General features: G+C 37.7%; 1 protein-coding gene across 1 annotated transcript in view; it reads right to left on the reverse strand.

The window, feature by feature from the left end:
• The window catches only part of LOC139139321 (angiopoietin-1 receptor-like), a 109,361-nt gene extending 87,101 nt beyond the window's left edge, over window positions 1–22,260 (reverse strand). Inside the window, exons 1-3 of the mRNA XM_070708199.1 lie at window positions 22,178–22,260; window positions 8,815–9,123; window positions 7,159–7,410 (exon numbers count right to left, since the gene is read on the reverse strand). Of these exons, the coding sequence (XP_070564300.1) occupies window positions 7,159–7,410; window positions 8,815–9,123; window positions 22,178–22,235 (619 nt within the window). The 5' untranslated portion in view covers window positions 22,236–22,260. The remainder of the gene's footprint in view (window positions 1–7,158; window positions 7,411–8,814; window positions 9,124–22,177) is intronic.
• Between the last annotated feature and the right edge of the window lie 1,892 nt (window positions 22,261–24,152).

Raw genomic sequence — 24,152 nt, forward strand, 5'->3', positions numbered from 1 at the left:
TGTCCACATCTGAACCTTTAAATACCCTATTTGAATCAAGTACATTTGTATCAATTATCAAACACCTATAAAAGCACAAATTAATTTAGTTTAGCATTGTAAAAAAATTATTCTTAGTTTTCTCATAGACTCCAATGTATAGTGAATCAACATTTCGGTGAAATTCCAAAATCCAATTTCTTGCACACACATCAACCTTTAACCATCCTAGGCTAACTAAGTACTTTAAAATGAATTATCAAATGTCTATAAATACACAGATTTTGATAGTTTGTATTGGAAAAAAATTATTCATTTTCCTCATAGACTCCTATTTACAGTGAATCTACATTTTGGTATAATTCCAAAATCCAATTTTTGGCGAACACATCCATTTGTTACCACCCTAATCTAATCAAGTACATTGATATCAATAATCGAGAGTACATAAATACATGGGTTTACCCATTTTTGTATTGGAAAAAAAATATTCATACTTTCCTCATAGACTCCCATGTATAGTGGATGAACATTTTTGGTGAAATTCTAAGGTCAAACTTTTTGTCCACATGCCAGTTGTAACAACCATATTTCATTTAAGTACATTTATGTAAATTATCAAATATCTATAAATGCACAGATATAGTTTTGCATTGAATAAGTATTACATAGATTTCTCATACATGTATGAGAAAATATATGTATACGATGTATGGTGAATTAACATTATCAACAGCTGATTTTTAATTAAATCCAAATATCAAAATTTTGTACACACACGCTTGCAAAAAAATTGCGATCCTCCAGTAATTTCTGTCCAACCCCTTTAAAGGGTAATTTCAAAATTATAGCATGTCAGAAGTGGAAATCTGAGCTTTAACACCTTTTGAGTTTGTAAGGAAGGTCATTTGAAAAAATCTAAGCTCTTTTTTGGGGGGATTCTATTGCTCCATATCTTTACTCAAGCAATGTGAGGGGGGTCATGAAATTTTTGTCATGTTGAAAGGGGGGGGCATCAAGTTTTTGGTACAATGGGTAGGGGGGTTCACTTATTTTGACTGATGCGCAGGAAGAATTTGCCGGCCCACCCCCGGCCATAATAACTGAACGCTCCCTTAATACTGTACGCGAGCTTTCTGGAATGTAAGAGTTACACAGTTTATGCAATACACGTCTCCCTCTTAAAACATTACAATGATCTTAATATAAGCTTTTATTATACATCTACCATCGAGAACAATAGAATTTAGCGTGCGCTAAAAAAGCCGTACGGAACGCGCGCCCGTTCCGGAACACGTACGGTTTCAAGGCGCCCCATTCCCTGCGGCTGTATCTGCGCGTTCACTGTAGAACGGTTTCAAGGGACACCTTGGACGAGTGCCAGAACAAGTCTCGCGCGCGCTCTGTACGTACGTGTGTACGGCGCCTATCTGACAAAACGTGCTTATCTGACAAAAAATAACTAATCACTGGTTGTAGCCCTACTCACCTGTGGAAAGTAATTCCCCTCACAATACTTCGCCAGTCAAAACACACAAATGAAATCGTAATTAAAGCAGTCTAAAACCATGAACATCACAAAACAGCCATAAAATAGTTAAAAAATACAGTAAATTTCATTGATTGCGTAAAATCGCCGAGCACCTCAATTAATCATTGTGTATACATCGATCAACACATAGTTAAAGCCCCCACTCAATTATCAGATTTATCTAATATAAATATTATTTCCTCGATGAAATATTCAATGGAAAACAAAAGAATGACAAACTGTTAATGGGCTATTGACACATTCGCTAATGCGAGAACCTGGGATTGAGAAGGGCGCCTTTAAGGGGTAGAGGAGAGGGCACGAGGTCACATGAGGTCGTGCGCTCTCACGGTGGCGGGAGTATCAAAACCACTAACATCACAATGCGGCAATGGCAAGCAGAGTACTTTAGTCTTTGTTTTTCATCACCTTCCTCGATCGCTAATTTTGCCATTAAAGTACATAAATTATATTCAATAAACATGCAAGTGTATGATAAGAAAAGCAACTACATGTTGCAACACGGAGTTATCTCCATGGGCTCGTACAGTACAGTGTACAGTACAGTGAGCGAGCAAATAGGGCGAGTTCCATGCCCAGTGAGCGAGCGCGAGCCCGGCCGATGGAAGAACAACCGTAATAAAAAAAACTACATGTCAACAATTTGAGAGTAGTTTACAGAAACAAAATCCTTCGTATAGAAGAATTCGTATTACGGTGTACACAACATCGTACGAAGCGACGACATGTACCGCGCGCATGAAGTGCGCTGGCTAAAGTGACTCCCCAGGGTTTGCTAAAACGAGTTTTGTCAGATAAGCACGTTTTGTCAGATAAGCGCCGTACATACGTATGTGTATAGTGCACACTCTCCAAAACTTGCAGAAGCGCGTCCGAGGTAGCGTTCCACACTGGCGCGATAAAATCGGAAGTAAAATTGTTGACATTGCACAAAAACGGTCAATACTCCGACATTTTGATGCCCCGATCAGGAATGAAAGAGGTATAATAATAAGGCTATTACGAAAATACCGCAAAGGATGCACTCGGACATTGGCGCCGCGCATCGCCCTCCGCTTCGCGTCGGGCGATACGCTACGCCAATGTCCGAGTGCATCCTTTGCGGTATTTTCATAATAACCTCATAATATATACACGCAGCGACACAGACCGATCTGTGGTGATCGATGCAGTGCTCTAATGATATATTTACGAAAAAATGACGCTACAAATTCAGACACGGAAACATAGAAGCCATGTCCAACGAAATTTCGACTCGTTAAAGCTTTACCTATTCCAAAATATCGAAAGGGGTGCCGTTGATGGATTTAATAACTCAGGAATATCGCGGCGCGGCTACAGTCGCACGTCTAATGGTGGACTTCGTACCTGGCGATAACCCCAAAGCTACACCTCAACGTAAGTTCAAGGTGAACTGAATGAATAATTATCGTATGATCTTCGGGAAAGCAACATGGAACATCAAGTCATTCTACGAACAACGATAAATTTCCTTTATCGCATAAAAAATTCCGTAAATTCTCGATTGGAATCAAACCTGCAACGTAGGGCTGTAGCGAAGACACAAGGCCGAACAAAACAAAATAGTGCTGTACCATAACCCGACCTACCCAATTTGTTTTCGGCCGACCTCCAAACTTTTTAGAGCTAAGTAAACACGGAAGTAAGAAAAATAGAAAAAAGAAAATCCCGTAAAATCATGCGTTGGTTACTTTGCATTAAATTTTTGCTTGTACGAGGATGTCTTTTATGTTTTTATTCCTTATATTAGGGTGGCCAAGCCATTTTTTTTCTTGTTTATACACACAGTTTAAATGGATTTTTAGCAAGAATGGGGTAAAAGAAGAAAAATAAAAAAAAATTATGCAAATAGCTGTATCCAATCAAAAGTTATAAAGTTTTAAAGCAAAAAAAATGCCATTTTTTCGCGGACAATTTTCGGCAAATTTTAAAATTATTTCAATGAATGCCGATTCCTTCAAGTTTGGCAACCCATAATTTTTTATTTACTTCACATGGAATCATTAAACTATGTGTCTTGTGCACAGATTTACCAAATATTACGGAAAAATCAAGATTTAACTGATGCACAGTCTTGGATTATGAAACTGTGAGTGTTGAAAATTGAAAATATTTTGTTTGACTTAGTCAAAATTGCGGCGGCACCGTACCATCGAAAAATGGATGGATTTTTATGTTTTTATGAATTTTGAATTCACATAACTTAAAAACTAGAGCTCACAATACAATGAGATTTTGTCACAATGTTATTTAATAACACTCAATTCTAACAAATCAATTTAAACTGCCAATTGTCTTTTAATGCAGTTCATTTTCAGCCATGAAATTGTAAGAAATAGCTGTCCCTAACTTCAGCCTCAGGCAGGCTGTCAATGGTGTGTCAGTGTGACTGCCTTCCGCCGCCATCTTGAGTTACACTGTACTGAGGTCTATGAATGAACATGATTTTGTTTTATGATTCGTACTTGTGCTCGTGGACAGATTTTCGTCATATTTCACAGAAATGTTGGAATGATGTTTAAAAAGAGCATGCTACAAGTTTTATGGCAAAAATATGTATCTAAATGGGAAAAATCTACACCGAATTCACCGTACTCACTTTACCTCGTGTTTGCTGGCTAAAATTCCCAGAATATAACAAAAACTCACCACTACATGTAAATGGGATGGTCTGCCACTTCCTGGCCAAGTTTCACAGTTCTATGACAGCGCGCACAGGGCCCGAAAGCAGTTCCGTTGCGAAATAGGTATTGACTGGATTCAGAAGTGCGTGCCATGAGCGGCGACCGCTCGAGCGCTGTGGCCGGTCAGTACAAAGTGGCATTTTTGGAGAGGAAAAAACACTATTTTTCTATCGTTTTTTCTTCAGTTTTTTAATGAAACCTGCCTCATACATCGATTTTAATTAGAAATATCTATTTTTTCAGTAACTGAGCTACTTATTTTCAGAAAAAATGGCGTTTAAAATTTCACGAAAATCAAATTTCACTTTCAGTGTGCGTGAGTTGCGTATAATGTCGCAACATTTTAGCTTAACTTTGGCCACCCTACTTATATGCATGACATATTTTTCTGGAAATGTTGTGGCCAGTGTTTGAGCGCCCTGAAATCCTGAAAAATGCATATTTAAAATTAAAAATATTTTTGGAAAAAAAATCCCGCCAACCTACCTACCCTGTTTTTGAAAATCATGTTATCGGAACAGCACATTTTTTGGCCTGACCATTGAAATTCCCAGACTTAAGATACGGAAAGCTTTCGCCAACGGCCCGCTGAAGACCATTCCAATCCACATGCTACGGAAAATGTCGACCCCTTTTCCGGGCACACCCGTGGTCTGCTGTCCGTTGGCAGCGATGCCAATCTACGCCCTTTTTGTGCGGGGAATTTTCAACCCCTTTCGCTATATACCTGTCCCCGGGTAGCCCATTGAATGCAATTCCAATTGTCGCACTTTAAGTACGGGAAATTTGTCGCCCCTTTAATTAGCACACCTGTCGTCCAATCGCCGCCATCCAACATTCCAATACCCGTGCTTGTGGTACCGAAGATTGTCAGTCTTTTACCGGACACTTCTGTTACGCTGCTCCCGCTGCTTGTCATTCTCATTCATGCTCTTTATGGCCGCAAAATTGTCAGCTCTTTACCGGATACACCTGTCGCCAATCCCGCCGCCCGCCTTATTATTCCTCGGCAATTTCGGGGGTAAATCCTTAGAACAGCATGCACTCACACAAATTTCAGCCTGATATCTCAAAGCATTGAAACAAAACATAAGGTAAACCTTTTTTTTTGAAAGGTTATGCACATTATTGTTATGTAAACAATGGTGGCACTATGGTAACCAAAATGTTATCTACATCTAGGCTTTCCGAAAATGTATAATTTACTTCAGGGTTCTGAGCTTATTAACCACTAGAGAATTATTAGCTTAAAAAGGTAAATTTCTTGTCTTAGAACCTTAAGTACGGGAAATTTGTCGCCCCTTTAATTTGCACACCTGTCGTCCAATCGCCGGCATCCGACATTCAAATACCCGTGCTTGTGGTACCGAAAATTGTCAGTCTTTTACCGGACACTTCTGTTACCCTGCTGCTGCCGCCTGACATCCTTATTCACGCTCTTTTGACATCCTCGTTCACGCTCTTTATGTCCGGAAAATTGTCAGCTCTTTATCGGATACACCTGTCGCCAATACCCACCGCCAGACTTAGAATAAAATTTATTTATGTATTTGGTAGTATTGCAGCGGTATACTTTTCGGCCTATGTCCGTTTATGAGGCCGAACAAAAATTGTGCAGTTCCGATAACCCGACCTACTCTACTTTTTACCGGCCGACCCTAAACTTTTTAGAGCTACGTAAACAAGGAAGTAAAAAAAGGAAGGGAAATACCGTAAAATCATGCGTTTGCAACTTGGCATTTAATTTTTTGCTTGAACAAGGATGTCTTTTATGCTTTTATTCCTTTTATATGCATGATATATTTTTCTGGAAATGTTGTGGCCAGTGTTTTTGAGCCCTGAACCCCTGAAAAATGCATATTTAAATATAAATATTTAATAAATATTTTGGAAAAACAAATTCCTGCCGACCTACCTACCCTATTTTTTTAAAACCATGTTATCGGGACAGCACATTTTTTTTTTGCCTATGCTATACTGTAGAGCCTGAACTCTGTAGAGCAGCGCTGTTGCTCTATGTATTATCAAAAGTTGACTCCAATAACAGAACATATTTTTCGTCAAGTGACAAAATTGGGAGGTATCTACCGGCGAGATATGTGTCACTGCAAACATCAAAGTCCGTAAGACGTAAACATTGACGACCTAGATCGGAATTGACGTGTTTATAACCAGCGCGCTAGCGGGTACCAGTGTCGACAGCCATTGTGTACGTTGTCTGGGTCACAGTGGGTGCCATTGAACGAAACGTTTCGGGTCGCCAAGATAGTTTTTACAAGTTTGTGATATTTTGAAAGCCACGACAACTCCAAGAATTAAAAACTACTGTTTCGATCTTCTGGTTGCCATCCCTCAATAAATAATATATGAAAATATTCTAAATAAGTCTGATTATAATACTATGGCCGCCAGATGCTAGCGCGGTGGAGCCTTTTGCCAACTGACGGCTGACTCTTGCGAGACAACGACTGACAAGTTCACGTGACCGAACCCGCAAGTCTAATTGGTTGAGATGACATACGGTGTACTAAATTTTCAACTTAATTAGATTTATGAATGAAAGCACCCTGTAATTATTTGCATATCTCCAAGGTGATAGGCCCTTTAACTCATTAAATTTAAGTAATCCCGACAAATAAAACACAGATTTCGGCTCGAAATTGTACGGCTCCGCGAGAAACACTCATCTACGATGACGTCAAATAGAGAAAAATACCATGAGAATTGAGATCATATGTAGTCATGTTTGCTGTCTACAACATGCTGGAGCTTGCTGTAAAAACTTCGCACTTGTTTAGTTATCCTGTATCGGCTGTAGCGGTCATTATAATAGAGCGTGTGAGTACTATATTGTTTTCTATGCTACTCAATAATAAATATAGGAAAACAATCGATCATGTTGTATAAGTATTGATAATTTACCTCGCACGATTAGTCTCATAAATCCATGTTTTCCTTGACTTCGTTGTGTTTCATTGCTGTAACATTCATAAATTCCTGCATCACTGGGCTTTGCAAATGATATCACAATGCTACTCTGGCCATGCCATTCTGATTTCTGCATCCCGTTGTGTCTCCATTTCAACGATAGTTCTGGTATGGTCGTCGTCATGGTCAGTGTTACATCATCTCCCCAACTTACTGTCTTTGTTTGAATTTCTGGTTTTATTTCAGCTGTACAAAGAATCAAATTACAATATCCTTGCAATGTTGACATTGCTCGCAACATCAATGAACTCAAAACGTTGACTTGATGATACAGTGAAAGCGAAATAGCAATATTAATTACTGTAAGGATAAAGTTAATAAAATAGACAAAATGAAAAAAGCAGACTTTACAGCATAGTAACAGACTCCTAAAAACAGGCAGATTTAAATGGCATCTGCACAGAAACTCAGATTTCAAAACATTGGTATGGACAAAAAGAACAGGCGATGTTTAAGGTAGGCAGAAATGAAACGACATGTCCCACTCAGATAGCCTTCAGTTAAGGGGGGCAATGAGAAAGTGTAAGCTTGGACATGGAGGGTCAAATATAACAAAACGCGTCTTGAAGGATTCGGGTCCAATTTTACATTTGAGTGATATGTTTTAATTACTAGAAAATTGAGCAAAATGTTTACATAAAGGAAATAGAACAAGGTTTGTGAACAAAAAAAACGTTTCGACATGTAACTATGCTGGTTGTGATACAGACAAAACTACTCCACACATCGTTTATTTTCATTTTGCTGGTTTGAATGTTTCGAAATAGAAACACAGAACAATCTGCTGTTTGCGTTTTTGCGAGTTCTGAAGAGCATATTCCGTGTGGTCGTTTTGTTTTCAGTAGCCTCAGTCTTGTTCTTCAGCGACAAAAAATTAATTACTATTTACCGTTATGTTTCGAGACCAGTTACATTAATTTTCTGTCCTTTCTTCGCATGGCAAAGTGGCATGAATTTCCATGTAAGAATAGGAATTGTAGCTAGTTGGTTTGTGTATTTATTTGATTTTATTAGGCTTCAGTGACACAACATGTATTTTGAACACAAAACCCTGTTTGACTGATGACAAGCAAATTACACATTGTAATATCATTGCATCAATCTATCCAATTAACAATTTAGAAGGGGAGATTTTAGATGAATTTAAATGTCACATTTGCGAAAAAAAGGACGGAGCTTTTTTATACCTTTAATTCCACAGATAACCCTCCTTGTTAAAAACGAAGGCTCCCTCTACACTTACACAAAAGAAGAGTGACAAAAGTGATAAGATAATGACATAGGAAGGATACTGCTTACAGAATTCAATAACAGAGGTAGTAATATCCAGTCAGTTTCCATTAGGGAAAAACTAGGAAGTATTTCTTAAACTGGAAAACAAATAAACATACAAACAAACATATAAACAAACAAAACCATAAAAACAATTTCACCGAAAAGAGAACCTGAGGATGTTTGTTTGCTTACATGGTTTGTACCATAAAAATGATTCAGTACAAAAGAAAATGAAGTAAGGGAGGAGGAACATAGATTGTGGTCGGCATGGAGAATCATAGGAATAGTGACACCATGAAAAAAGTCACAATTTACCTTCTTCTGCGACCAAAACTGTCTGCAGTCTCTCAGTCTCTCCAGTGTTAGCATTGGCATCACAGTAGTATACACCTGGTCTGCCAGCGCCAGTAGGCAAATGAAGTCTTCTTGCACGGTCAATGAAGCTTTCATACGTATACCCGGAAGGGAGTTCTGATCCTGTACCTGTGTCTAGAATCCTGCCATAAGAGAAATTTGTACCCACAGTTGATGTGTCATCACCACCTGAGTATCCACCGATGAAAACATTGCCACTGAAACTTGGTGTTGCTTTCCCATTGTAAAAAGTTACATCTAATCTTGCACCTGTGTGTGATTGAGATGTAATACGATTAAATGGACCACAGGTTTGGACTCATTAGAAAGGTAACAATCGAATAGTCGTGGTAAGCTAATATACCTTAAAACATTTTTAGTGGTTCATCGAAATATTTTTTTTCACTTCGAAGGCTCCCTAACTAATTATAGAACTTCTATGATGTATGAATATATACAGAGCAAGTAGCCAAGTGCCATGAAATTACACAAAGAGGAAGAGTATCATAGATCTGCCCTCTTCCTGTCAGATAACGCTTCCGTATGTGTGAAATCACAGGGGCTAGTGAGCAATACATTCATTTATTAATTAGCTATGACAAATAACATTTTTACAACACAACCTTGCACACTGTCACCGTTTATTTATTCAAAATGGCAGTTCGTTATTTATTAATTACCCACCCTAGTCCCCTTTATATATAATAGTTATTTCTACCACGGTCCGACTGTGTTTCTACTGATCAACAATACAGAGGATTATCTCTTTGACAACTCATGAGGTAACAGACGGAGTTTACCTTATGAGCTCCTGTTCCCACAGTAATTGTGTCTTTTCTTCATCAAATTATGCCGTGTTGCACATAAATATGGGAATATTTGTGTAAACTCGCTTCATTCATAACCATACGACGTGTACGCTGGCCTAAAGTAAACACCGTGCGCGACAAATACTCAATATCTCAATCAATGAACACTATGAGAAACTAGGCTGCGTTCAAAAAAATGGTGAGGGGATGGGGGCTGAAGGAATCGCGATTGAAATCGTATTGTTTTGCAGATGCCCCCTCAATACCCTCAAAAATTTTCAAGTCGCCCCAAATTACCATATAGCCGCATATTAATTAGGAATGCACGCAGAGTAAAAATAAACATGTATTGTGTAGTTCTGCACACAAATGTTCAACACTACCTCTTATCAGCAGGTTGTAGAGCCATATACCTAGGGCAAGCTCTAAAATTTATTTATTTTTAAATGCATCAGTGGATTTTTTGGATTTCTCAGTCTAAGCCGACTTGAGTTTATCCAACTCTGGCCAGGTCAATGGCGCTAGCTGAAAAGCACACATAATGACAATCATGGGAGAGTATGAAATTGTGTACTCCTGGCTACGTTTTACCTAATTGTGAAAAAATGAGCACAATGACCAACCGAATTTTTTTTTCAAAAGTACAAGACATATAGAACTTAGATGCCACTTGTAAATGTAAATGTTTTACAAAATTAACAATACTAGAAGGTTAAAATATTCCATCAAATTAATGTTTTAATCTCAGAAATTTTGGGTTTAATAATGGCAAATTTGATAAAAAATAAATGATTCCATTTAGTCACACATTTTTCCATTTAAATTAGAGTCTTTACTGTTCAAAGTTTTACTTATGTGTTATCGTACAATGGGATGTGAAAATTTCATTCACTGCATGAATTTTAAATGAATGGTTTTATATATTGATTTAAAGTGATTTTAGAAAAACTGACTTTTCATCGTACATTTGTATAAGATCAAGTATGGTAACCCCCCTTTTTTCTCTAATATTTGATTGTTCTCATATGCCAGGATTCAAAAATCCATGGTAACTGTTAGTCCCCTAGTCTTCTATGTGTTGCTCTCTGGCTGAATCTTGTGTACAAGTAGATGTATGTTTCACTGTCAATTGAGTGTCCTATGACCGAAACTCTTCATAAACTACATCAGAGTCAGAGCTACATGTATCATTGTTACTGCCGGTATGTAGTAGAAGGGCAGTAGTTGTATTAACTTTTAATTTTGACAATATTTTTGTTCAGTGTATACAATTGCGTTCTTGTTCTACTCCCTACAGCATGTTGAGCTTTCCAGTATTCAGCTCGCCAACACAGTGTACCATTCAATTACCACCAATATTTAAACAAACGGGCTTTGTTGACAAACTGAATATTGTTTTTCAGCATGCTGTAGAGAGACACCAAGAAACTGTGTTTGATATATTGCATAGAAATATTGAAAAAAATTATCAACAGTTGTAGCTACTGCCCCATTACAAGGCCAACTTGTCTTACGAAAATTTAATGGCATTCATACATTTTTAGATTTTTTCAAGATTAAAGACATAAAATGTGACAAAACGGTTCTAGATTTTGTTTAATTATTACTAACATTAGAACCGTTGGACGACATCAAAATGTTGGGAGTCAATCCAGCCCCCAATTAGGCAGAGTAAAACTTTCAAGTCCCCCCTCGACTACCCCAAAAATATTTGAATCCCCCCTGAATTCCTCCAGCCCCCTCACCACTTTTTTTGAATGCGGTCCTATACCGATACTCAGAAACAGTCGCACGGGAAGAACATTTTATGGTGCGATATGGTATCACCATCTTTAACAATCAAAAAGCTTCGCTGCTTTAAAGGTATACTGTCATCTGTTCCAATTTCGCCACAGTTACCATGGAAAGAGAAAATCTAACCAATCACAGCTTTTAAGCGGGTAGCCGCTTTTTTAAAACAGCGCCCTCACATGGGCATTTTGAATACCAAGGAACGCCCCTTTGACCATATTTGGGCATATTTAGATCACAGGTGACTTTATACCTTTAAATCTCTCCTACATTTCGATCGCCCCCGATCGTCGTAGGGAGCGGAGAGCGGAAGCCATTTTGTTTGTTTATTATGAGAGTTGTATGTCAACACTTGTCGATATTACATATCGCTGTCACGCCATGTTCTCACGCCGTGCGAACGGTAGAATGTTTGATAAAGCTGGTCTATAACATGATAAGAACTTTAATGGAATAACATCGCGATAACATAACAAGATTCAATATATCATTCCCGTTTTTAGCTACCCGAAATATCCTTGTACTCAAAGCCCTTCACATATTTATGTCGCTGACATTATTATTACTTTATTATTACCAAATTTAATCGATAAGGATTGTGACTTGGTGTTGTAAAACAAACACACGCACACAATCCCACTATACACCTGACCACACAATATAATAAAAACACCAAAATTGCAACAAAACAGTAGAGAAACAAATTAAAACCAATAAAACTACTGCGGAGTCATGCCCAGTAAACTTCACACTAAAACATCACACTAAAAATTATTATAACACACCACATGCTCATTCCCTGTCGCGATTGGCCAGAATACGTCACGTGACGAGTAAATAGATACGTCTAGTCCCCACCGGATCGACAAAAGTGACGTCAGAGGGCATTTTTTGAAAAGCTATTTCCCTAGGGAAATAGTTCTGACCAAATTTGGAAAAGTGCCGGTCACGTGACCGCAGTGTCGTCTGCAGCTTTGCAACTTCAATGGCGGGTGACTAGAACGTGATGTGCGTCCGAAATAGGTTACGACACATTCTCTAAAACAGGTTTTCCAACATTTTCCAACATTCCAACAGCGTAGGAACTTGAACAGCTCATCGACGGAAAAGATTGAAGTGCAACCAAGGATGTCGCTAGGTATGCTTAGAATATTTTTTGAAAGAAAGTGGTACTACGTACAACTGAAACCGCTGTGGAAACATCGCCCAGTAAACTTGTCACAATGGATTGTTGCGGTGCAAAATATCAAAACACATTAAAAACTATATAACAATACAACATGAGCATGTGGTGTCTTATAAAACACCTATAGCCTGGTCTTTATTTGGGCTATAGGGCCCGTCTATTACCCTCGTGGCCGTGCGTTACCAGAACGCATCGCTATACCCCTCGGCCTACGGCCTCGGGGAATAGCGATGTGTTTCTGGTAACACACGGCCCCTCGGGGTAATAGACGGTCGCTATAGCCCTCAAGACCAGGCAATAGGTGTTTACTAGAGCAACAAAGTTGAACTGCCCTTGGATAAAAACGGTGTGTTCTTGATTTAAAATATATGAAGCGCCTCCCAGATTGAAGAAGCTGGAAAAGACAGTACGGTGAGCTGGCTTAGTCTTATCAGCAATGATTTTGTCTGATTTGCGAGCAGGGCGATGAAATGGTAACTTACAACCGATGCTATATTTTTATCTTGTTAAGTTACCATACCAAACAGTAATTGTGTAAGAACACTCTCGATAACTGCTCTGTAAAAGTGTGTCAAAGCTTTCTGGCTCAGTCCAAATTTCTTGAGTTGTATAAAAAAAATCATCCCTTGTCGTGCTTTTTTTCACTATGGAAGTTGTGTTCATGTCCCAACTTAACGAATTTGTGATAGTTGAGCCAAGAAAAGTGAAGAAATCAACCTGTTCTACAATTTGATTGTTTCTAACAAGGGGTTCTTCCTGCCAAAATCAGGTATAATTTCTTTAGTTTTTGCGATATTCAACTTGAGATTATTATTTGTAAGCTTACTCCAATCAACCAACCGTGCAACCTCGGATCGGTACTCAGTTTCATCGGCATTTGAAATTAACCCGCTAACAGTAGTGTCGTCAGCAAACTTAATCAGCTTGACTGACTCTGTATGGGAGACGCTGTCATTGGTAACAAAGAGAACAGCACAGGTGACAAAACGCACCCTTGGGGCGTGTAACCTCCATAAATGTAATAATCTCCATAAATATAACACCAACCATAATTGTAATAAAGTGCACCCATAAATGTAATATCATCCATAAAAGTAACAAAAATCAACCATAAATGTAATAAATACACCAACCACAATTGTAATAAATGGTAACCATAAATGTAAAAAAAAAATCGCCTATAAATGTTATACTTGTCAACCATAAATGTAATAAATCTATTTTGTCGTTGCAATCGAGGAATTAGCCCTTAAATATTTATCTATGTAATAAGGAAAGCAACTTCACCCATTATTCATATCTTAATTGTTGCGTTTAGTGTATTTTGAAAGTGTATTTTACGTTTCCCTATTTTGTGTACAGATACTGATTAGCCATGGCGAGACACAGGAGTAATATGAATGTCAGTGCAGTCTCTACTCCAGAGTGGAGGAGACTGTATAACACTACGATCCTTTAACGCCGTTTTGGCCGTACTTTCTCAATCAGTCGCCTAAAATTTGTCTTCAGTGGATAAATTGTGTGGATTAATCAATTGATTGTCTGTATTCCTATGTTGTACCACTTCATTGGGGATGTTAGGATGTCTAATTTTGTTCTTCTGTGTTCAAGGTAGTGTCCTAGATTGAAATATGGATGTGTGTTCTTGTCAACATGTTTTGTGTCGTAGGTTTTTGTCATAAGGTTGTATATTTCTCTGTTATTTGTTCTGAGTCGTCTGTCATAAACTTTGTGTGGTATCACTGGTTGACTAGTTATTTTGACGCTTCCTCATTATGTATTATCAGTGTCTAGAACTGCTGTTCCACTTCCTTTATCTGAAGGTTTGATCGGTACCTCGCCGTTTTCTGATAGTGTTCTCAAAGTATTCTATTCTGTGTTTCGGAAAGGAAACCTAGTTTCAGGAAAGTATGCAATAACATTACACTAGTCTTAAAGTTATTTACTCAGGGCATTGATAAACAAATGATCACATATGCATGTTCAAGTTTGTTACATTTATGGTTGAGTTTTATTCCATTTATGGTTAATTTGTTTATTACATTTGTGGTTGCGGGTTGTTATATTAATGGTTGACCGTTTTATTACATTTGTGGTTGATTTTATTACAGTTGTTGTTGATATTACATTTGTGGAGATTATTACATTTATGGAGGTTACAGGGGCGCGCCAGTATTGAGGACTATAGAATTGCATAATTTATCACCAAGTTTTACAATTTGGGGCCTGTTAAGCAGAACATCAAGTAACCAATGGTACATGGGTAATTCTATGTCCAACATTTTCAGTTTTTCAAACAGTTTCATGGGAATAATCGCGATATCGCATCATCAGAGGAAAGCGGCAGTCATTTGGCTTGTGTACTTTTGTTTAATTTCAAGTCGAAAATGTAATTCAGGGAAACTCTAAAACTGGTGACCTTTATCGTGCATATGTCGACGTATACCGTAAAATATAATGGCTGATATTTAAGGTAGTATGCGACTCGAAAGTGAAAGACTTAAACTTTCACTCAACCTTTGCTGAATGAAATTTTCAATCATTCTCTTACCAAATCAACAATACAAATCGATGTCACCTTTCAAAGTTTGGATCTAATGAAATAAATTGCCCAATACTTTGCTATATTTAAAAAATCAAAATGGCTGCGATTCCCGTGTTAACCTTTATGGGGAAAATTAAATTTTGGATTTTCGAAAAACCAAGACGGTGAGAATTTTTCTTTGTCCATAAGCTTTTAAATGAGTCCCCACAAGTTATAGATCAGAAAAGAATTGTATATATTTGAGAGTCCATATAGCCGTCCCCAAGGCGCGTTCTACCTTAAGGGTAAACGTCATGAGGATAGAACGATATAGGTGTGGGTATATGATAAATGTACTTGTCATATGATATGGAAAATAGCTTTCACACTTATGACGTTTATCGTAAATTGTCAGGCCTGACATGTGAAGGTAAACGCCTTTAGTTTGTGCGCGCCGGAAATGCTTCCAAGATGGCGATTTCCATCAAAATAACCACCGTATCCGTTCATATTTTGTTTTATATTGTTGTATACTATAAACATGGTTTCATTATATAAAGGTGGTCGAAAATAACTACGGACAATCAATAATAAGGTATGACAAGTTTAAACAATCGCGAAAAGTCGTGCCGAAAACGATCTTAAGTGAAGAAAGTATAAGTATGGAAAACAAGCCTAAAAAGGAGATGTGATGGCTTTCGAGGTGGACAGGGATCTCGTCAACTAGCATGGGATGACAACCCACTCAAAGCAATACCGAATGGATCTGAACATCTAAACTTTAACGAACGCGAAACTAAAACACGACATGAACAGACTTGGGCGATCCGACAATTCAGTCCCAACATCTTTGTAACGCCAACAAGTCCGGACACTTTTCCCGTCCGCGTCACAATATACAAAGTATGGATTATCGACCGGTGGAGATATGTAGTGACTCAGGTTCGTTGTATCTGTCAATAAACTGCCTCCCCAAGAGTCAGGTATCACACAGAAACATCTGATGGGACAAAACAAACCGGCTGCTATCTTGAAGAAAAAGGCGGAGAAAGCGGGAATCACTGGCAAAAATGTAAATCAAAGCGTCAGAAAGACTGCAAAATTTCATGACACAACTGTCGAGACACAAAATATCCAAAGTTTCAATCACTACACAACAGCACTCAGGGTCATTGGAGCAGCAGCAGCACATGTCGGATATTCTGAGTGATTCCACACCATCAATATCTGTCATCGCTCACAGAGAGACAACCTCGCTTACGTGCTCTTCGTACCAACATTGCACAGCAGTGCTACGATTTATGGCGACACCTTTATGGTAAACATGGTTCCACCAACTCAGACAGTTTCAGCTCCCAGTCCGATGAGAAAGCAACGCAGAATAATCTTTTAGTCTTCAAACTCAGAGAGTTCACAGAATTGAACTTGCACTTGCCTGTGACATAAATCATAGTAGATGTCACGCATTGCCAAGATCATAATGCATCGGCAAGTTGACCTTTGTGATACGTAATCTCATTGCAACTTAATCAATGTCATAGGAACAGTACTTTTCTTGAAAGCGAACACCATTTAGGCTTGTATATAAACTAGAGTGCGAATAAGAACAACGAAAATATGAAAAATATAAACCTGCCGAACGAGTTCATGATAAAATGTCAAAGGTCAATGGTCTCTTGGTCTAAGATATGTTTTGCAGGCCTGTGTGGGCTTTGTACACGTACGGGGGAAACATTTTACACCAATTCAAATTTAGTCTAACTTGTTCCATCCTGGACTTGCTTGTACACAACTTACAACAAGTTTAGTTGTTTAAAAAATATAGGATATTTATTGGAGAGCAAATACAAGTTACCCTTGTATAGTGTCATTTTAATCACAGTCTACAAACAGAGTTTGTGCCAAGGTTTTCGCTCTCTTCAGTTTTTGGTATAAGCTTTTCAACAGAACATCTACCCTTTGTGGACGTTCATATTGTTTATGTCCCCATTTTTTGTTAACGCACACCGTCAGGTCCCATGTTCATGAGAGCACATCCTTCAATATCTAACGCTTCTGAGACCAGGACAGCAGACGACTGGCCGAGGTAGCTCGCAAACAGGAATATTCCAGCCCGCGCTCATATTCACGGCTGTCACGGAGCCATAGCGACGTACCCGTGTGCAGTGTCATTAACCACGCCGCGATATGAATACGGTAAAATTTCTGCGGCTGAGAATGACCCTGTGTATGTGTGAGTGAAAGAATAACAGATTTGCAGGTAATAAAAATGATTCAGCGGAATATAACAGTATCTATTCCCTTCTGTAATAGTGATATCCTATTATAAGTGAGCCTATTTTTTTTAATCACCATGCAAAGTCTCCGAAATCATGTAGGCCTACTGTATATCAACTGTATGTCAATAATTTCACACTCTTGCACTATCAATTAAGAAAATCAGAACAGATAGACCATGATTTTGATTCATAATCATACTCTGGTAGAAGCATCTTGTATTTTACTTTTCAAAACAAATTGTGATATTGCATTCAGAATGAACATATGTTGAACTGCATCCCAATGACTGATCCATTGAAACGAGTGCAGAACAAGCTGTCAAAATTTGCAACAAACACGTATAAACGCAGTCTGTTTCTCGATCATCGATGAATTACTACTTCATTGCCCTGATGCTGGTGAATCGTTGTCCAAAATATTTTTGATATTCTTGGCCTGTTATCCATCATTCATGGCAATTGATTTGTCACTCTACAGATCAAGTCGACTGCAAAGGGAAATGTAAAAGAGCAAATGTGTTCTCCATGCCCTAAGCAAACAGTAAGATATTTCTTTGCATGCGGGGCGAATCTTCAAGTCCCTGTGGCGAATACAATTCGGTTTTATGGTCTACTTGCAAGTTCAGACAGTGTTAGAAAATTCATTTTTGCTGTTTATAATGTTGTTGAACAGAAAAAATATTTAACCAAAATTCTAGCAGGCAATGATCATGTGGATGGCACTGTCATAACGGGAGGGACAATGAAAGTTTTTCTACGGACTGACAATAGCGCGAACTGGTCAGGTGAGGAGTAAATATATGTTCCCGAAAAACCGGTGAGCGGTACGGTATACCATGCTATAATTTATATATATACCTCAGGATAAGGTAGTTTCACCTCTGGTCAGAATGATCCAGTTGCGTTACCCTGTTTCTTTCTACCTGGGACCTTGGATCAATCCGAACGTTTGATCAAATGACGATTCTCCAAACGGAATAATGGAATGTATTGAGTTCTATCAACCGAGGTATTTTATTGACGCAACCTGTCATAATTCATCACAGTCCGGATAACCTTTTGATATCAACTTTAATATTTGCCGGGGAACAATTTATGATCTCTTAGCCGTTACTGGGTGCGACGACTGAACACTACCAATACTTTGATAAATAATTTTGACAAGTACAAATATAACTTTTCGAAGACGGTGACCTGACCTTACGTCGCTATTAATCGGCTCCACTGTTTTGGCTGCATGCACAAATAATGATGAGAACCTAGACTTGGTTCAAGTCTGTGATTTGTGAATGTTTGAGTGGAGTGAACGCAATGATTTGTATTCTGCTTTCATGTGAAACGCGCGCGTGAGTGAACGCGATGAGTAGGGTGTACGCGATGAATAGAGTGAACGCTATACAGCGGAGTTTCACCCGGAATCACAGACTCGGTGAATCCGGCAGAAACTAACTCACTACTGCGCAGACTCAAACGTGACGCGTTCAATCGCTGGGAAAACCTGGCGTAAGCTGCCAAATTCCGGATTGGTTTGTACGAAATAGGAGAGACACAAGAGAAACTATTATAAATGATTTTATTTTTTTTTAATTCACCGACTTGAACCAAGTCTAATGAGAACCGTGAAATCAAGACAAACCACGGGGATCATGAATTTTTACTACATTGCGGACTTTATACGTTATGATATAGTAACACAAAACCATTAAAAGTAATACTGACCACAAAGTAATACCATATTTTCCGAATCTTCTTCACCCTCCTGACCTCCCCCAGCTACTCTGTACATCATGTATTATCAATTTTGATAATCATTAAATGATATAAAGAATCACAAAACTGAAACCAAATAAAGCTGTTTCATAACTTTTTTACAAATCTTCTAAATCAAAAGGGGATCTGACTTCATTCACCTTACATTGTGAACAATTTCATTTAAAACACACCAAAAATATAAAATTGAAATCATAAAAGTTCCACACACCATTTTGTTACTGTGACTTTATAATCAAAATCTTCTACATCAGAGGGGATACCTCCCCAGGTATACTTGCATCGCATCACATACATATACATCAATTTCATCAAAGCATTGTGTTAAATTGTTATATCATTACAATATCTTACACTTTCTGGTTACATGAAAACTGGCCAAATGTAGCAAACTTTTTAAAAACCTTCGACATCAAATGAAACAATATTTATCAAATCTTCATAAAACTTCATTATCAGGAGGTGGACACCTCTCCTGACGTCCGTCCAGCTGTAATATCAATTCAACTTTGCAAAATAACTAGCAGAGCCAGCATTTCTGTATTGCATGGAGAGATACAGCAAAACGTTAAATTTTCAACCAACCTGAGTGAGGTACATAAATCAGAAAATAGGCAACTTATCCACTAATTTGTAAATAATAATAATAACAATAATAATAATAATAATAATAATATTATTTGTTGCTTTGTTATTGTAGGTATCAGTGGGGACACAGGGGAGTCACCGTAGCACTATTTTTCATTCACGGAGTTCGGGAGGGTCACTACTTTTCGTGCGAGAACTTAGGTGAGGACCGCTATTTTTCATCGACCAAGATTTTGCAAAAATGTAATTCTGTTCCCACCCTAATGGTCGAGAGCGCGCGCACAAATATGTACGATGTATGAAATAATTTAAGGTAGTATGTATCTCTAAAGTGAAAGACAGTCACTTAAACTTTTACTCAAACTTTTTCAATGAAACTTTTAATAATTCTCTCACAAATCAACGTCAGTGGTCGTGCAAATTATGGTACTAGAGACACACATTACCTCAAATTTACCGATATTTGAAATTTAAAATGGCTGCGGTCCCTGTGTTAACTCTGTGGGCAAAAATGAAATTTTCGATTTTCGAAAAACTAACATGATGAAAATTCTTCTTGCTCAAAGAGCTTTGAAAATTAGCACCATCAAGTGGTAGAAAATTGTAACATTTTGAGGGTCTCAATATCAATCCCCGGGGCGCATTCTATCTTAAGTTTATTTATTAGTGATTGCAGCAAACAATGGTATTACAACTGGATAATGGTAATTAATGAAAGCCTGGTAATAATTGTTAACGAAAGATGCCTCAGTGATCGCAATTTTGAGTGCAGTTTCTCAATGCCAAATATAATTTTTCTGCAGCTCCTGTCATCGTACAGCAGTACATATAATATAAATTCGGGCCAAACTTTTATGATAATAAGTAATAAAGAATTTTTGCAGTGATAAATTAGGTAGGAAGCATTGTCATTCCTCATATCTTGTTTGTGCTTGCCACATGACACAAACATCACAAAATAGGCTAGCTGCAGACAGAAATCTCAAAATTCGCCTCCTGTAGTCAAAGGTATCTTAACCATCTGTTCATGCAGATACAATTCTCTAAACCAGGAAGCATAACAGGCACACGCATCGCCATTTACTGACAATGTAAACAATTATTTATTTTTAAACTTTCATAATAATCATCAATTGATAATATTCTGACATCTTGTAAATCATGTTAACATCCACGTACAGAATAACAAACCTGAAGACAGCTATTTTTTTCATTTTATCGACGTCAAATATCATAGCTTTTATTGTAAAAAACCTTCCGTAGGGATTAAGGGCATATCGATCACACTATTTTCCAAGTTCGACGTGACTAAATAGAAGTATTATGAACAAAATGTTCCTTCCAACAAATTCATAAACGGTCAGCTATTTAGCGAAATAACGACAATTATGGAATCGTACGTCTGGACACGAAACACATCCGTTGGAAATGATAATAGCGACCAACATTTGAACAAAACATGCGTTCAAGTTAGGTTGATTAAGGTCAAAACCTGAATCAGTATTCTCTCGTGATTTTGGATTTGAAGTTCGAGATGTCATAGTCGTCGGTTTATGAACGTCTATCTTTACTGTGTAGAGGAATTCAAAATCACCAGAGAATAGTGATTCAGGTTTTGACCTTAATCAACACAACTTGAACGCATAATTTGTTCAAATTATGGTCACCGTATTAATATTTATGATTTGGGGAATCTTTTATCTTCAATTCATATCTGTGGTAGGATTTCAGAAACTTCTGTGAGAATAACATGAACCCATTAGCGATTGAAGGGCTACCGTTCACTCGGCAGCATTCATCTACTTATACTATTATAGGAGGGGTTTTGGAACTCAAGGTGGAAGTTTTTGACTATATTTTGCAGAAGAATATAACCAAATTTTCTGATGATTGATGACGTCCTAAAATATTCATACAATATCAGGCTAAAATCAAATCAGGTAAATCAAATATTTGCACTACGCCTTTGTGGTGTAACTGACAAAGTACAGGCATTTATGTTGAGAGGCTTTGAATCCTGAAGAAATAAAAAGAGCAAACAGTACCGTTTCACATGACAACCGAACATATCCCTGACGACTATGATCCAGGAATGACGGAAATCATTTCAACTACAGTGTCACTGCAACATCTTGCCCGGCCATAACATTTAAAATAAGCCGTACCTAAATTTGACAAATAATGCCACTCCTCTTTCAACATCATCGTTAGTGCTCCAACCTGTCATAATTGACCCCTTCTTACCTCGAAGAGTTGTACTTAATGGCGTGTTGTTAGCCAAAATAGACACTTTCTTGTAGCAAATTACTCAGCAAATACAGTGTCTCGATCTCAGTATGCCGTGTGTACACTGAACATGAGTTTTGGGTGAACATACCTGTCAATGATACTGTGAGGCACAAAATCGACCAACGTTGAAGAGCATACATGTACATTGTTGATGATTGTAGTGTAGGCCTTCCGTACCTGCGAAGGTCTATAGGGGATCATGGGAAAAATTTTTCAAGTAGACTATAAGCACCCATTAGGCGTAAGTCTTATTTTATACACGACTGAACTTCCTTAACAAAAGGAAATAAAATGATAACCATAACAAACACCATGAAGACGATTTCTTCAAGTACGTTAATAAATAATTAAAACAACCCCGCTTAGAACTATCAAGACGTTCTCATTTTTTTCAAATACAAAGGTAAACTGTTAAAATCACTGGCTCCCGCTACCTTAAATGACCTTTATAAAAAACTCAGTTTTAGTTCTCGGATGTTTAAAAAATGCTGATTAACTAGTCGATATTCATTAAAAAGGGCATGAACATTGTATGATAAAAACTTTCTCGTAGCATTAAATTAAATCAATCTCAAGCGGGGTTGTTTTAATTATTTATTAACGTACTTGAAGAAATCGTCTGCATGGTGTTTGTTATGGTTATCATTTTATTTCCTTTTGTTGTGTTTTTCCAGTCTTCATTGTCAACTTAAAGAATTTGCTATGTCTTTTATTTTATCTTCAGAGTTGTAATGTACAGCATGTAATTGTCCTTGATACACGTTATATATCTTGACCTTCATGAAAAGAGGTTTTCGAAATTATCGAAATTAATAAAACATGAATGAATGAATGAATGAATGAATGAATGAATGAATGAATGAATGAATGAATGAGTGACATCCTAGCTTCCTGCATTAGTGAACAAACTTCAGTGGGACATCATGATTATACATACAATTACAGTGCATTTTAGATTAGTACCACAACTTGATGTGTGAGACAGACATGTCACATGTACAATATTTATGATTAGCGTGGGTATCACGACACCACTTTCGTGTTACAAACTCATTCGGTGATTGCACTAAACCGACATGGGGCAACTCTATCTGGATAGACAGCTGAATAGTCCATTACACTTGATCTACAGTGTAGCTGTTTTTAAAACAGCAGCTGAAAGTTGCAACACCGGGCATTTTACTGCATTGCATCTCAAACAATAGATGAAGTCCAAATACCTGAACATACTTTTGAGCATTTTATGAACGTGAAAAGAGTGTTGTTTTAGCTGAAAACAAAATGTTTTAGAGCTACACTGTGTATCACGTGCAATCAACAGAATTACCAGTTTTATCTGTCTAGACAAACTCACCCCATGCTAATTTACCATAATCAATAAATGAGTGGGCAACTTTGAAAAGTGTTGTGATACCCCAGCCAACCGTCCGAGTGCATTTCCTGCATGCAACATGCCTGTTTCTCACAATGAGTTGGGATACCAATCTGAAATACATTTTAATTAATTATTCCATACAATCTATCCACTGAAGAAGAAGAAGGCTGACGATTAAAGTCTGTTAAACTTTGTGTCATACAGTCTCGCCATTATGGCGTGGATACTGTGCATGGACACGCAGATTACAGCTATTTATCACCGTGGCTAATCAATTCTGCACACAAAATAACTAATAAAATACACTTACAATGTCTCATATTAGCATTACTGGCCCTTTAAAAATGTATTGTGGCAATTCTTTGACTCTTTCACTTTATATTCTTTTTCTTCAATTTGTTTCTTTTAAACTGTGAATGCCTGTGCTTCAGGACCTTGACAATGGTGGTACATGCAGTGTGTCCTTCGCATCAGCCGAAAATTAATACCAGTGTATCTGCACATCTTACTACATGGGATTATCTTGTGAAACATGTGAGTCAGCCCATTTAATTATCAGGAATGCTCTTGGATTTATAATCTGGAACAGCTTGCTTATATCCATGTGTGTGATCATTGCAACACACACAGGCAAAGAATGTGATCAGTACTGTCACATAAGAACATTATTTATTATTGCTCCGTTACC

The sequence above is a fragment of the Ptychodera flava genome, chromosome 8, assembly GCF_041260155.1.
Source record: "Ptychodera flava strain L36383 chromosome 8, AS_Pfla_20210202, whole genome shotgun sequence".
Lineage (NCBI taxonomy): Eukaryota > Metazoa > Hemichordata > Enteropneusta > Ptychoderidae > Ptychodera > Ptychodera flava.